Here is a 14,818-nt window from a genome sequence, read left to right as displayed (position 1 = left end):
TTTTTTTTTGCAGCTGGGCCACTTCCCAGCCCAGATTTGTCCTGCTGATCTGCAGTTTCACAGAGGTAGGGCACTGCCTGCCTGTCCCCAGCTGGAAGAAAAGGGCACCCCTTGGCCAAGGACTCCTGAAATCCTGAAGGCAAGGGAAGGTTTGGAGACATCCTGCTCTCTAACTTGTTTCTCCTCTTTCCTCCTGCCCTAGAGGCCCGGGTGGCCTTGGGGTGTCCCTAGATCCCAGGGGGCCTGCAGTGCGGGGGAGCTGGTGGCAGAGCAGGGTAGGAGCTGCTGTACTTGCTCTGGCTGAGCATCGCCTGCACCCCCTGAGAGCTGGCTGGAGCCCAGACCTCCTGCCTGCAGCCTGGCTGGATGCCCCCCGCCTCCGTCCCGGCAGAGGGGGGTGAGCGGCCCCGGCCCCGGCACCTTGGGGTCCCTCCGCAGCCGAGAAAGAACCCAAGCAGGTTCCCACCGCCCCCCCCGAAGTGGGTTCTCCCGCCCCGCATGCAAATGTACCCAAATGAAGGGGCGTGGTGTCAACAGGCCCCTCCCACCTATAAGAGGGCGCTGCGGAGGGGATTGCAGCAGCCGCAGCTCCCCGCCGAGACCCGTCGCACCGAGCCGCCGGGAGAGCCCGGACCCCCCCCCAGCCGCAGCATGGTGAGTGCGGGCCGGGCGGCGCGGGCAGAGGGCACGGCGGTGGGGTGGGCGACCGCCACCCCCCCCCGGGAGAACCGGGCACGGCGGAGCCGCCGCGACGCGCCCCCTCCTTCCCCGCCGTGACCTTGGGCAGCCCCACCGGACCCTGCCCGGGGGCAGCCGTGCCCCCCCGCCGCTTCTTCCCCCCTTCCCTAACCCCGCGCCGCCACCGATCCCGGGGAGCCTGGGTCCCCCCGCTACCGCAACGCGGGGGGGCCGCTGGGGATGGAGGGGGGTGACTCCTCCCGTGGGGAACGGTGGCAGCGGGCGGACGGACGGGGACAGCTGCCGGGGGTGGAGGCGCCAGCCGGGCACCGGGGACCGGAGCTGGGCACTCGGCGGGGCTCCCCCCGCGGCGGCGGGTGTCCAGTCGGGCACGGAGGCGGGGAGCGGGCGCGGGGGTCCCGTGTCCCGTCCCGCGGGGGGGCTGGCGGCGGCGGAGCGGGCCGGGACCGCTGTCCAAACCGGGCAGTCGCCGCTGCCCTCGCCTGGGGCCGGGGCTATATTTAGCGGCCCGGGAGGGGGACGGGGCCGTGCCAGGAGTCGCAACGCAGCGCCCCGCCCGCCGCCGCGCTGACCGGGCTCTGTCGGGGACCCTGCCCCGGGCAGCCCTCCCCCCCGGCGGGCTGAGGCTGCCCCGGCCTTCCCGGAGGAGGCAGGAGTCCCTGTGCCACCCCCCACCCCCCGACGATGGACAGGGACGTGGTTCCCATCACGGCTCTGCGCACTGCACGGTTGGGGAATGCGGGAGCGAGGAGCCCCAGGACCCCCGGGCTGAGTAGTGGTGTCCTGCCCTGGGGGAGCGGGCATTCTGCGGGTAGCAGAGGAGGGATGCCAGGGACAGGGGACCGAGGATGCTGGGGGCAGCAGAGGAGGGATGCCAGGGGTAGCAGAGCAGGCCTGCACCTGCAGGATGGGAGCGCAGGAGGCACATCTCCAGCTCAGAGCCTGCTCCCCGGCAGTTCTGCCCACCCGGGTTTTGCAGCACGGGGTTGGGACTACGGAGCCCAGGGCGGCTCTGTGCTACTTGGAGACTGCTGGGCTTTACCACCAGCCTTCCCCGGCTGCCGCCCACTGCCCCTGCATCCCCCCGGAGGCTGAGTGCTTACCTGGCTCTGGAGCAGCGAGCAGGGGGGGTTCCCCTGTGCTGGCCGCACCTCATGCGTTAATATGTGCCCAGGTCAGCCCAGTGCCTTGCCATGCTGCTGTGGCATAGGGAAGGGGCTGAGGCTGCCGGGGAGCCTGGCAGGGCAGCTGGGGCAGGGAAGCTGGGCCAGACTCTGCTCCCCGCGCTGCTGGAGATCAGCCCTGGACAGAGTCCGTGGGGCTGGTGGCCCTCAGCGAGGGCTGGGCAGGAGGAACGCCAGAGCTGTGTCCCAACCCTGCATAGTGTCTGTGCATGGCCAAGGGCAATGACAGCCATGTGGGGCCCCTCAGGGGCATGCAGGAAGTCACCCAAAGGAAAATGTGCTCCCTGGGGCCACTGGCCGGAGCAGGTCCTGTGCGGGTGGCTGTGTGGCATGGACACCGGGCAGAGCCCTCTCTGCAGCGGGCAGGAGAGAGCTGTGCCAGGATCTGACCCTGCCTCCCCCTCCCCAGCGCGAGTGCATCTCTGTCCACGTCGGCCAGGCCGGCGTCCAGATGGGCAACACCTGCTGGGAGCTGTACTGCCTGGAGCACGGCATCCAGCCCGACGGGCAGATGCCCAGCGACAAAACCATTGGCGGAGGGGACGACTCCTTCACCACCTTCTTCTGCGAGACCGGGGCTGGGAAGCATGTCCCACGGGCCATCTTTGTGGACCTGGAGCCCACCGTGATCGGTGAGTGCTGGCGTTTGCACAGTGCCGGGTGGGTAGCAAGCGGCTGGTGCTGGTTTTCCACTGTCAGTATCCTGCATTGGGTTCAACCTGAGGGACCTCCTTTCCCCAGGAGAAGCCACAAACTTGAGCACCAGCTTTTGTCCCTGAAGTGTCCTAGAGGCAGCTGTGTCTCTGCTACCACATGTGCACAGAGGGAAACCAGCCCAACCGGCACGGCAGCTCCCGCTGTGCCGCTGCACGCTGCTGGGGCCAGGCAGCTCCAGTGGGTGGGAGAAGCTGAGCTCCTGCGCAGGGAGGTGGCAGCCACCTCCTCCTGCCAGAGAAACCTGATGCTGGTGGTGGCCCTGCTGACGTGTGGGTCCTTGGCCCTGTCCCTGGCAGGCGGAGCCACAAGGAGGGTGAGGGACGGGTGCTCTCACCGCTCGCCTGCTCCGTGGCCAGCTCAGACCAACAGCCTGCGCTGGGCTCAACCCTCCCCTGCTCTCTCCCAGATGAGGTTCGGGCTGGAATCTACCGCCAGCTCTTCCACCCCGAGCAACTGATCACCGGCAAAGAGGATGCTGCCAACAATTATGCCCGTGGGCACTACACCATTGGCAAAGAGATCATCGACCAAGTGCTGGACAGGATCCGGAAGCTGGTAGGTGACCACAGAGCGGGGACGTGTCCCCCTGGGCTGGGGTCCAGCATCCTGCTGGGGATGGAAGCACACTGCTGTGCCCTGGGAGGGATCTGAAGCTGCCTGTGGCCGGGTCCTGAAGGACTTCGGAGCAGTCAGATGTTCACAAAGAAGTCTATTTCAGAGCAATCTCATGTGTCTGTCTCCCCAGGCTGACCAGTGCACGGGACTCCAGGGCTTCCTCGTGTTTCACAGCTTTGGAGGAGGAACTGGCTCTGGATTCACCTCCCTGCTGATGGAGCGACTCTCCGTTGACTATGGCAAGAAGTCCAAGCTGGAGTTCTCCATCTACCCTGCACCACAGGTCTCCACTGCTGTGGTGGAGCCCTACAACTCCATCCTCACCACACACACCACCCTGGAGCACTCAGACTGTGCTTTCATGGTGGACAATGAGGCCATCTACGACATCTGCCGCAGGAACCTGGATATTGAGCGCCCGACCTACACCAACTTGAACAGACTCATCAGCCAGATAGTCTCATCCATCACAGCATCGCTGCGGTTCGATGGAGCTCTGAATGTCGACCTGACCGAGTTCCAGACCAACCTGGTGCCCTACCCTCGCATCCACTTCCCCCTGGCCACCTACGCTCCTGTCATCTCCGCAGAGAAGGCTTATCATGAGCAGCTGTCGGTGGCTGAGATCACCAACTCCTGCTTTGAGCCAGCCAACCAGATGGTGAAGTGCGACCCCCGCCATGGCAAGTACATGGCCTGCTGCCTGCTGTACCGCGGGGACGTGGTGCCCAAGGACGTCAACGCCGCCATCGCCACCATCAAGACCAAGCGCAGCATCCAGTTTGTGGACTGGTGCCCCACGGGCTTCAAGGTGGGCATCAACTACCAGCCACCCACGGTGGTGCCGGGGGGGGACCTGGCCAAGGTGCAGCGCGCCGTCTGCATGCTGAGCAACACCACGGCCATCGCCGAGGCCTGGGCTCGCCTGGACCACAAGTTTGACCTGATGTACGCCAAGCGAGCCTTCGTGCACTGGTACGTGGGCGAGGGCATGGAGGAAGGGGAGTTTTCTGAGGCACGGGAAGACATGGCCGCCCTGGAGAAGGATTATGAGGAGGTGGGCCTGGACTCCTACGAGGATGAAGAGGAGGGCGAGGAGTAAAGAAGCCCCTGCCAAAAAGGACTGTGCTCCTTCTCTGTGTTACCTGCAGAAACCCTTTGCAATAAAGCATTTCAGAGCCTCTGTGTCTCCCAGTAGCCCCCCAGCTGTATTGGTTGCTGGCCAGGTCAGGTGTGTGGTGAGTGCTTCAGCTCTGCTGCTGGTGCTGCTACGCTTCCTCCCAGCGCTCCGCTCCAGCTCCAGCTTGCTCCCCGTGCAGGTAAGAGCCCCCGGGTCCTCTCCCCGGGGCCATGGCACACATCCCACCCTGCTCGCTGCTCCAGCCGGGGGTGGGTACTGCTTCCTCGTGTGGTATATTGCCCCACGGTATGTGGCCCTGCGTTGTATCCCGGAGCCCAGGGGAGCAGGTTTAGCCTGAGCAGGAAAAAAATCCGCAGCTGCTGGGGCTTGTCCCTGTGTGCAGCCAGAGGGGAGGTGGGCTTGTCTCTAAAGAGGGTGGTTAAAGCACCGGAGCAGCCTGGCACCCCTGTCCCTGTGGCCACAGTGTGGGGACAAGGGGCATGCCCGGCTCTGCAGCGCAGCGGGTATATCCCACAATGGCATCCAGTGTGACGTGAACCCCCGCGGCTGCTTTTCTGCTGTGTTGTAGTGAGAGGATTAAAGGAGGGAAACGCTCCCTGTGAAACTGTTTGTCTGCATCTCTTTTTTACCATCCCCCCATTCCCCCCCACCCCCAAGCCCCGGGCAGCCCAACTGCCGCATGTCCCAGTCAGCCTCTCTGGCCAAGGGTGGCCGGGCTGTCCCCAGGCTCTGCTCGCCCCCACCAGGGGCTGCTGCCCCTGCCTCCCAAGCTCTGGTAGCTCCCCAGTCTGGGCACCCACCTCCCTCTCCTTGGGCAGCCAAGAAGTTCTGCCTGTACCCCTGCCTCCACCTGCCTGCGCTGTGCTCGGCTCCTTCTCGCAGTGCCCAGCGCCGCAGGCTCCGAACAGCGGTGCCTGGCTCCGGCTGCAGAGTTGTGTTGACTCCCACCAGGAGCGCGCTGGGGCCAGGGATTAACTTTCCCTGCTTATTGCTTACGCTCCATCTGTGCTGCCCCGCCAGGGCTGTCCTCCGCTGCCTTCCCCGCCAGCAACGCTTGGCTGCTCGACCCGGACGGCACGCCCCCTTCTCCCCTCCCTGCAGACAGGGACACGTCCACACCTCCTCGAGAACATCTTTTACTCCAAACGCAAGGCAACATCGGTGCCCAGAGCAGTGGCAGAAGGTGCAGGGACCCCCTGCCTGGCTCCAGCACCGCACCGGGACCCGGGCTACAGCTCTGCCCCAGGCAGGAGCGTCCCTCCTGGGGCGCAGAGCTGTGGGGCTGTGGCTGCCATCACCCGGGGTGGGGGGTGTCCCCACATCATCCTCCTCTGCAGCCCCCGGGGGAGGCAGCAACCAGCAAGGGCCCCGTGTTTAGCAGCAGGTCACACGTCCACAGTCCTGGGGCACAGACCAAGTCCCAGGCGGCAGCACCCAGGGCACAGACCACTCCAAATCCAACACACCTCTGGTGCAGAGCAGCAGCTCTCCCCCGAGCACATCAACCCCCTCTGCAAGGGCTCCGCGGGGGAGCAGGGACAAGGGCTGCCGCTTTTCCCCTGGCTCATCCTCAGGGGTGCATGGTCGCTGTGGGGTGGGACGGGCTCAGATCTGCGTGGTGTCCTGGCCCGCTGGCGCTGGCTGCAGCCCCTCCAGCTGGTGGAGGATGTCATCTATGCTGGGTCGCTCCTGGGGGTTCAGCGTCATCATGGAGGAGAGCAGGTTCTGCAAGGCAGCCGAGTACCTGGAGGAAAGACAGCGAGGGGGAGGGGGGGTCTGCATGGTGCACAGCACAGGGGGCTGCCCGGGAGCAAGGGTCTCCCTCCCCAGCCCCTCACCTGGTCGTGGGGGGCACGACGAGAGGGTTCTGCACTGCCAGAGCCACGCTGTCGCCCTTCTGGAAGATGGCGTCGTAGGGGCCCTCCCCAAACATCATGCAGTACAGCACGCAGCCTAGGGACTGGAGCGTAGGGGGGGTCAGGGCAGCCCTGGGGTGGTGGGAGGGGGGCTGAGGGGCCGCATCCTTACCCAGATATCTGTGCGCTCGTCTATGACACACTGGCTGGGCACTGTGAAGAGCTCGGGGGCACGGTAAGAGATGGTGCAGCGCTGGGCAGCCCAGTCCTGCAGAGAGGAGGGTGAGAGTGGGGATGAAGGGGTGGGAGCCGACATGGGCTGGTAGGATGATGTCCCAGGGCACCCACCTGCACAGCCATGGCCTTCCGAGAGCTGTTGACTTCGATGCGAGCTTTGTTCATGGAGCCCAGGTCCATCAGCACGGGCCGGTCATCCTCATCCAGCAGCACATTGGTGGGCTTGAGGTCCCTGAGGGGATGGACATCACTGAGCGCCCACCGGGCCCCCTGCCAACCCCTCCCCGTCCCAAACTGGGGCTGCCAGCCTCCCACCTGTGCGCGTAGCCCTTGCTGTGGATGGCCTGCAGCCCGCGGCAGATGCCATGGAGGATGAGGAGGATCCGCTGCTCTGGCATGAAGGTCCCTTTCTCTCGCAGTGCTTCCACCTCTCTCCAGAGGGTCCCTCCCTGGCGAACACAAGCAGCCGGTCACCACTGACACTCCTGGGAGCAAGGGGGTGGGGGGAGCCAGGGGAGCCCCCCTCACCTTCACATAGGGTAGGAGGAGCCAGGCTTCATGCTTGGCGCCCTTCTCCACCATGCAATGGGCCACCAGGCGCAGGATGTTGGGGTGGTCGAAGAGGCCGTGCATCTCCACCTCGTGCAGGGCAGCCTGGCGGTCCTCCTTGTCATGGCACAGGATGCGCTTCAGGGCGTAGAAGCGCCCGTCCCGCAGCCCCTCTACCAGGTCCACGTAGCTGAAGCCCCTGTGAAGAGCCAAGCATGGTGTGGGATGGATGTCCCACTGCTGCAGCACTCACATCGGGGCCTTGCGCCCAGCCTCAACTGTGAGCACCCAAGAGAGGGGGCAGAAGGCAGAGGGTTCCTGCACCCCCCCTCTGTGGGAACCCCCCAGGCATGCACGTTCCCCCCACCTTGGGGGCACCTGCCAGGAACCCAAAGCTTGAGATCCCTGTGAGGATGGACATCACTGAGCATCCCCCCTCTGCATGAACAACCCCACTGGCCCAATCACCCCCATTCCCATGGGTCCAAGCACCCACTCCTGGCATGACTGACCCCTGCCACCCAGCATGAGAATCATCCTCCATGCACAAGCACATCCTATGCTCAGGCATCTCCCCACCATGCCTGAGTATCCCCCACACACCCAAGCATACTCTCCCATGTCTGAACAACCCCCGTGCCTGAGCATCACCCCCATGCCTGAAAATGCCCCCAGGCACAAGCACCCACTATGCCCAAACATCCCCCATGCCCGAGCATCTCCCCCATGCTGGAGCGTCCCCCCATACCTGAGCATCCCCCCATGCACAAGCAGCCCCATGCCCCAGCATCACCTATGTGACTGAGCATTCCCCCCATGCCTGAGCATCCCCTGCAAGCACAAGCACCGCCCCCATGCCCGAGCATTCCCCCCATACGTGAGCAGCACCCCCATGCCCGAGCACCCCTCATGCCTGAGCATCCTCCCCACGCCAGAGTATGCCCTCATGCCCAAGCATCCCCCCCATGCACAAGCACCCCCCATGCCCAAGCATCTCACCCATGCCCGAGCATCCCCCCCCCATGAACAAGCACCCCCTATGCCTGAGCACTCCCCAAGCCCGAGCATCCCCCCATGCCGGGACACCCCTCCATGCACAAGCACCCCTCATGCCCGAGCATCGCCCCCATGCCCGAGCTTCCCCCCATGCACAGGCACTCCTCATGCCCAAGCATCCCCCCCATGCCCATAGCCCCCCCATGCACAAGCACCCCCCTATGCCCGAGCACTCCCCAAGCCGAGCATCCCCCCATGCCTGGGCATCCCCCCATGCGCAAGCACCCCTCATGCCCGAGCATCCCCCCATGCCCGAGCATCCCCCCATGCCCCAGTAGCCCCCTATTCCCGAGCATCCCCCCCATGCACACGCACACCCCAGGCCCGAGCATCCCCCCCATGCCCGTGCCCCCCCCGCCCGAGCCCCCCCGCGCCCCAGCCCCGCCGCGGACCCCTCTGCCAGGCGGTGGAGCAGGAGGTACCGCACGCCCCCCAGGCTGATGGTGCCGCGAGAGCAGACGCACAGCGCCTGCCCCATCGCCCGCTCCCGTCATCGCCCGCCGCCGCGCGTCACCCATTGCGTCACCCACCGCGTCACACAGCGGGCGGGGCCCTGCAGCCTTCCCGGTCCCAGGTGCCGCCGCGGCCGGGGTGTCCCGCTCCCTCCGCCGGAGCGGGCGGGCTGCGGGTGCGAACCCCGGGCTTCCTCCGCATTGTGACCGGGGTGGAATGCGGTGTCGCCGGCGCGATGGCACCCCCCGGCTGCCAGGGGTGGCGGTGGCAGCGGCAAGTCGTAGCCCCGGCGGTCCCCGGAGCTGGCCCCGGTGAGCCGAGCCCCGAGCCCCGGCGGGCAGGTCGGCGGTGCAGGGGACAGAGGCGGCGAGGCCACCCCGGCAGGGCTCGTCCCCGAAAGCGTCACCCCTGCCCTGTGGCACTTCCACAACACCCCTGTCACCCGCTCTGTCACCAGGCTCCGGCCCTCGGTCCTGGGACGTTTTCCTCTCCAGCCGGCAGCAGCATCTCCCCCTCTGGAGCTCTAACCGGGGTGTCCCATCACCACCCCCCTGATGAGACAAGTGGGCTGAGTTCCCTTGAAGGCGTTTTGTCTGGTGGTGGCACTTCTGTGAGGCTCCTCGTCCGTTCACGTGTGTCACCCACCACCCCGGGTGGTGTGTCCGCTGGCTGGAGCTGGTTTGGGCGATGCTGTGTTGGGTCCATCCTGTGCTGGGTGGGCTTTGAGGCTACTGATGCACAGGGGGCCAGAGCCACCCACTCCCTATCCCACGCTCCCCCCGCCTCCAGCTGTTCCAGCTGCCTGCACTTAGGACCTGGAGGAAGTGCCTGGCGCTGGTGGGGAAGGATCATGTGATGGTGGCGTCCACGTCTCCCTTCATCCCCCATCCCGGGCCTGCCGAGCGCCCAGCAAGGATGGGGCTGCGGGCTCTGGCCCTGCTGCTGGCGGCGGGGCTCCTGCACACGCAGGTTAGCAAACACGGGGGGAAAGTCTGGGGGAAGCGCGCGGTGCTGAGCTGCCAAGGATCTAGTGGGACGGCCCCGAGGTCTGCCTTGCTTTCCTCCCCCGTGTCCCTGCTCTTCCTGCCATGGCTCCCTTCTGCCACAGCCCACGTCCCGCCCCAATGTCCCGCTTGCGCTCCCAGCTCCCTGCCTGCCCTCCCAGCACCCGTCCCCACAGCAGTGCCCGTCCCCCAAAATGCCACCAGTTCATCCACAGGGTGTTTGATCAGTGTTGGGGGGGGCGTCAGATGATACAAATGGCTGCCCTGCTTGTCCCTCCTGCTCTCCCGGGACAGTGTGGTACCTGCCTCGTCCTTGCACCCAGGATGGGGAGGGTTCCCCCCGAGCAACCAGCTCCCCAGGGAGCCTGTGAGGCGGCAGCTGGGCTTGGGGAGGGTCTGCAGCCCCCCAGCGCTGCCCCTCTCCCGCAGGCTTCCCCCCCGGCACGCTCCTTCCAGCTGGATTACGAGGAGGACTGCTTCCGTAAGGATGGTGCCCCATTCCGCTACATCTCAGGCAGCATCCACTACGCCCGTGTCCCGCGCCCCGCCTGGAGGGACCGGCTCCTCAAGATGTACATGAGCGGGCTCAGCGCCGTGCAGGTGTAAGCCACGGGGGCAGCCCTGGTGGCACACAGCCCACAGCCACCACGATCCCTCGGGGTCTCTGGTGTCCCCCGGGTAGGGACAGAGGCAAGGGTGTTGTCAGATCACACAGGGGGTGTTGTCGGGTCACAAGGAGCAGGGACCAGCCCTTGCACTGGGCTGACTGGGACCCCCAGGAGGCCCCTGCCAGGCACAAGCATGAGCCTGGGCTAGTCCCAGTCGAACCCCAGTTGCCATCCTCAACCCAGGCCACAGGCCGCTTCCCAGGAGCAGAGGGAGCAGCGTGTGGGATGGTTCCCAGCTGTGCTGGGGTGACCTTAGCCCGCCCCATGCTGATCTCCCCTCTCACCCCAGCTACATCCCCTGGAACTACCACGAGCCGCTGCCGGGGGTGTATGACTTTGCTGGGGACCGGGATGTGGAAGCCTTCCTGGATCTGACAGCCGAGCTGGGGCTTCTGGTGATCCTGCGCCCTGGGCCCTACATCTGCGCGGAGTGGGAGATGGTGAGTCCCAGCCACCCCGTGGCCCGGCACGGAGGGGTGGTGGGTGGTTCGGGAAGGGCACAGTGAGGTTGGCACTTGTGGCTGGCACGCCGACCCTGGTGCCATGCCAGCCATGCCCATGCCACCATGGCACCGAGCATTGGCACCACACTGGCCAGGTTTCGGCTGTGTGCCAGCCCGGGCTGCTGAACGCTGCCTCTTCCCGGCTTTCTGCTGTGTGTGTTTCTCCAGGGTGGCCTGCCCGCCTGGCTGCTGTGGAAACCAGACATCGTCCTGCGCTCCTCCGACCCTGGTGAGCCTCGGCACGGGGTTCTGGCCACCATGTCCTTACAGCCTGGTGCCAGTCCTGGCATGCCGGTTTCCCTCCATGCACCTGCCAGTGCGTGGAAACCTGCGTGGTCTCTTCCATCCCCTTCTCCATCGTTTGGGAGCTCCTCATCATGCTCAGCACTGCCCCATCTCCTCCATCCTCCTCCTGGCAGGGCTGGCTGCGGGTGGGCTGGGGTGGACGCTGCAGCCAGGCTGAGCTGCCCCCTCTCTCCCCCCAGCCTACCTGGCAGCCGTGGACTCCTGGCTCCATGTCCTGCTACCCAAGATCAAGCCACGGCTGTACCAGAATGGGGGGAACATCATCAGCGTGCAGGTAGGGTGCTGTGGGACCCACCCCCCTGCCCTACTCTTGGTCATCTTTGGATGTGCCCCAGAAAGCCACCCGTAGCCCCTTCACCATCCGGCACAGCTCTTGGATTTAAACCCACCTCTGGACCTGGGTTTAAATCCAAGGGCTGGGATTCTGGGATACCTGCCACCACTCTGGTTGTGGTTTGAGGGACACTGTCAGAGCTGAGGGCCATAGCGGGTCTGGAAAGTCAGCCTTGGGGCGCACCTGGGGGCTGTCGCGACATGTAATGATGTTGGGAGGGAAGGGGGGAGCTGGGTGCTCGTCCCAGTGCACGGCGGGACCTGGCTGCATCCCTGCCATGTGCACGCTGGGTGCCAGCCCCTGCCCTGCTCGCAGGTGGAGAACGAGTACGGGAGCTACTACGCCTGCGACTACGGCTACCTGCGGCACCTGCTGGGCTCCTTCCGGGCGCTGCTGGGGACCGAGGTGCTGCTCTTTACCACTGACAGCACGCGGGCGCAGGAGCTGCGTTGTGGCACGCTGCAGGGGCTCTATGCCACTGTCGACTTCGGGCCAGGTACCCCCATGGAGGAGGAGGCAGAAGGAGGAGGGGGCATGGGGGTCCCAGCACCATCCTCCTCCAACCTCCATCCCGCCACCTCCACAGGCTCCAACGTGACGGAGGCATTTGGTGCCCAGCGCCAGGTGGAGCCGAAGGGGCCCCTGGTGAGCTTGGGATGGGCACCATGGAGGGGAATGACCCCCGATGGCTTTGGGGAGGCAGAGGGGCTGGGCGGGGGGGAGGCAAAGAGGGGTGCCAGGCTGCAGGTGAGCAGGGGGATGTGGCTGACAGAGGGGTGCCAGGAACCCCAGCTCCACGCAGGTGGCACTCCGAGTGTCACTTTGTCCCCCAGGTGAACTCCGAGTACTACACAGGCTGGCTGGACTACTGGGGGGAGGCTCACGCCAGCACCAGCTCGGCACGGGTGGCCCGGGGGCTGGAGGACATGCTGCAGCTGGGAGCCAGCGTCAACATGCAAGTAGTCAGCTGTCAGGGGGCACAGCCTGGTGGGGGGGGCATGCCCTCCCGTCTGCCAGCATTGGCGTGGGCATCGCCGCTCGCCTTCGTCCCAAGGTGAAGCCCCTGTGGGGTTTGTAGGAATGCTGATGGGGCTCTCTGGGGTGTCCCATAGGTACATGTTCCATGGGGGAACGAACTTCGCCTACTGGAGCGGTGAGTAGGGCCCTGTCCCGGGCAGGGAGGGGGGCACACTGTGGGGCTGGGGGGATTTCCATGGCCATCGCCAAGGAGCCTGCTTCAGACTCCTGTTTGGACCCATGGGGTGGGCTGACACATACCCCAAGGGCCCCTGAACCCAAGCCTGGGACTGGGTTCCATGCCCCGGGCTCTGCCAGAGCCCTTTCCTCCAGCTCCCATCGCTTCCCCGGCCAGGTGCTGACTTCAAGGACCAGTACAAACCAGTGACCACCAGCTACGACTATGATGCCCCCCTCTCGGAGGCAGGAGACCCCACTGAGAAGCTGTTTGCCATCCGCACGATCATCAGCAAGGTGCTGAGCCAGGCAGGAGGAGGGGGACAGTACTGGGCACCACTGCTTGTGCCAGGAAAGAGGGGGACACAGAGGGACCTGGCAGGGCTGGGGACATCTCCCTGCTTGCGCTGGGGGGCAGCTGACAGTTTGCTGTTCAGTTCCAGCCCCTGCCAGTGGGTCCGATGCCACCCGCCACCCCCAAGTACGCCTACGGCAGAGTGGCCCTGCAGAAGGTGAGTGCCTGCCCTGGGGACAGTGCTGCCCCTGCCTGGTGCTGCCCAGCTGCCCTGTGCCCGTCCCTCTCTGCAGTATGCTGACCTCCTGGATGTCTTGGATGTGCTGTGCCTCTCCGGGCCCATCCAGAGCCAGTTCCCCCTCACCTTTGAGGCCATAAAGCAGGTGAGGGGCTGGGTGCATTGGGGGACACAGGGGGAGACACTCCTAGGCTTGTCTCCCCTGCCCCGGCTCTGGGGTGGAGGAGCAGAGCTCGTCACCAGCCCCGTGTGTGCTGGTTCCCTTTCTGTGCCACTCCGCTGTGTCCCGCAGGCCCATGGCTTTGTGGTGTACCGCACACGGCTGCCCCGGGATGTCCTGGACCCAGCCACGCTAGGGGCTCCTCCCCACAGCGTCTGCGACCGTGGCTACGTGATGCTGCGGCAGGTGAGGCTGTGGGAGCACACCCGTCCCCGGTCCAGCTCAGGAGGGCTGTGGGACCTCACCCATCCCTGGTCCAGCTCGGGAGGGCTGTGGGACCTGGCGGCAGTGGGGCCATCCCACGCCAGGGACTTGGGGACAGCCAGGGTGCCAAGAGCCATGCTGAGCCCTTGTGGGGTAGCCCTCTGGCCTGAATTTGACCCTTCTGGGGGCAGAGGCAGCCCTGGGTGGCCTCTGGGGGGGCAGGTAGCAGGATGCTATGCTGGCAGGCTGCTGGCAGCGTTCCAGGCAGGGGGATCTGGGCACTGGGTGGCAGCACTGACCCTGTGGCTGCAGGAGTACCAGGGAACGCTGGAGCGGGATGGTCAGACAACGCTGCGTGTGACGGGCAGGGCAGGGGACACTCTGGACGTGCTCCTGGAGAACATGGGCAGGATCAGCTTTGGGGCCAACATCAGTGACTTCAAGGTGAGGGAAGAGGGCTCTGGAGGGGATGGCCCGGCCACCACATGGCCTAACACCCCCTCTCCTGCCACCTATGACAGACCCCAGCCATAGCCAGAGTTTCTCCCCTGTTAATCTCACACCATCCCCTGGCAAGCCTGTCAGGACCAGGATAAGGCTGTGAGACTGTCACCCCTCTCTCCCACTTGCGCTGCCACAGCAGCCAGGGCAGTGCAGCCCCTCAGAGGGGATCCCACTGCTGCGAGGGGTATGTGCCCTGGGAAGGCCAAGCATCCTCCTGCCTGTGGCAGACCCTGCTGCCTCATATTCCCTCCTGCTCCATCTCAGGGCTTGCTGGGGAACCTCTCCTTGGACTCCAGTCCTCTCAGCAACTGGCTCATCTACCCCCTGGCCATAGACACTGCCATCCAGCAGGGCTGGCCCCACGCTGCCCTGCCAAAATCAAGCAGGGGGAGCAGAGCAGGGCCAGCCTTCTACACTGGGACCTTTGAGACCCCTGGCATCGCCTGGGACACCTTCGTGAAGTTCCCAGGTTGGAGCAAGGTAAAGCGGTGCATAGCTGGGAGAAGGGGTGAGGGTGGAGAGGCGCAGAGCTCAGACCCGTCTCCATCTTCCAGGGCCAGCTGTGGATAAACGGCTTCAACCTGGGCCGGTACTGGCCCCGTCACGGGCCCCAGCAGACCCTCTTTGTGCCTGGCTCAGTGCTGCACGTTGACCGTCCCAACAACATCACAGTGCTGGAGCTGGAGGGGGCACCCCCCGCCCCCTTGCTGCTCTTCCTCGACCGACCCCTTTTCAACAGGACCCTCATTGGCAGCACCATGGCCACAGAATAAACACAGGGCTGCCGAACACCAGCATCACTTCTCGCTGGGGCTGTGGAGGTGCGTAGGGGGCTGGTGAA

The 14,818-nt window shown here is 65.6% G+C and overlaps 3 protein-coding genes across 3 annotated transcripts; 2 read left to right on the top strand and 1 right to left on the bottom strand.

Annotated features, from left to right (window-relative positions):
- Positions 1-548: 548 nt before the first annotated feature.
- On the top strand, positions 549-4,960 carry LOC128912600 (tubulin alpha-5 chain). Its single transcript, XM_054208837.1, has 4 exons — positions 549-654; positions 2,293-2,515; positions 3,007-3,155; positions 3,346-4,960. Exons 1-4 carry the CDS (start codon positions 652-654, stop codon positions 4,315-4,317), a joined length of 1,347 nt encoding a protein of 448 aa, XP_054064812.1. The 5' UTR covers positions 549-651; the 3' UTR covers positions 4,318-4,960.
- Positions 4,961-5,479: 519 nt separating this feature from the next.
- On the bottom strand, positions 5,480-8,647 carry STK16 (serine/threonine kinase 16). Its single transcript, XM_054208844.1, has 7 exons — positions 8,447-8,647; positions 6,978-7,197; positions 6,765-6,898; positions 6,561-6,681; positions 6,385-6,480; positions 6,195-6,316; positions 5,480-6,100 (listed from the first exon to the last, which is right to left on the bottom strand). Exons 1-7 carry the CDS (start codon positions 8,530-8,532, stop codon positions 5,962-5,964), a joined length of 918 nt encoding a protein of 305 aa, XP_054064819.1. The 5' UTR covers positions 8,533-8,647; the 3' UTR covers positions 5,480-5,961.
- A 299-nt stretch (positions 8,648-8,946) lies between these two features.
- On the top strand, positions 8,947-14,786 carry GLB1L (galactosidase beta 1 like). Its single transcript, XM_054208825.1, has 16 exons — positions 8,947-9,476; positions 9,941-10,113; positions 10,469-10,619; positions 10,851-10,911; positions 11,168-11,262; positions 11,638-11,818; positions 11,909-11,967; positions 12,156-12,277; positions 12,435-12,475; positions 12,695-12,813; positions 12,954-13,028; positions 13,105-13,194; positions 13,342-13,455; positions 13,786-13,917; positions 14,242-14,457; positions 14,532-14,786. Exons 1-16 carry the CDS (start codon positions 9,363-9,365, stop codon positions 14,748-14,750), a joined length of 1,962 nt encoding a protein of 653 aa, XP_054064800.1. The 5' UTR covers positions 8,947-9,362; the 3' UTR covers positions 14,751-14,786.
- The last annotated feature ends 32 nt before the right edge of the window (positions 14,787-14,818 follow it).

The sequence above is a fragment of the Rissa tridactyla genome, chromosome 7, assembly GCF_028500815.1.
Source record: "Rissa tridactyla isolate bRisTri1 chromosome 7, bRisTri1.patW.cur.20221130, whole genome shotgun sequence".
Taxonomy (NCBI): domain Eukaryota; kingdom Metazoa; phylum Chordata; class Aves; order Charadriiformes; family Laridae; genus Rissa; species Rissa tridactyla.
Note: the sequence above shows the minus strand (reverse complement) of the source record. Positions and strands in the feature narration are given on the sequence as shown.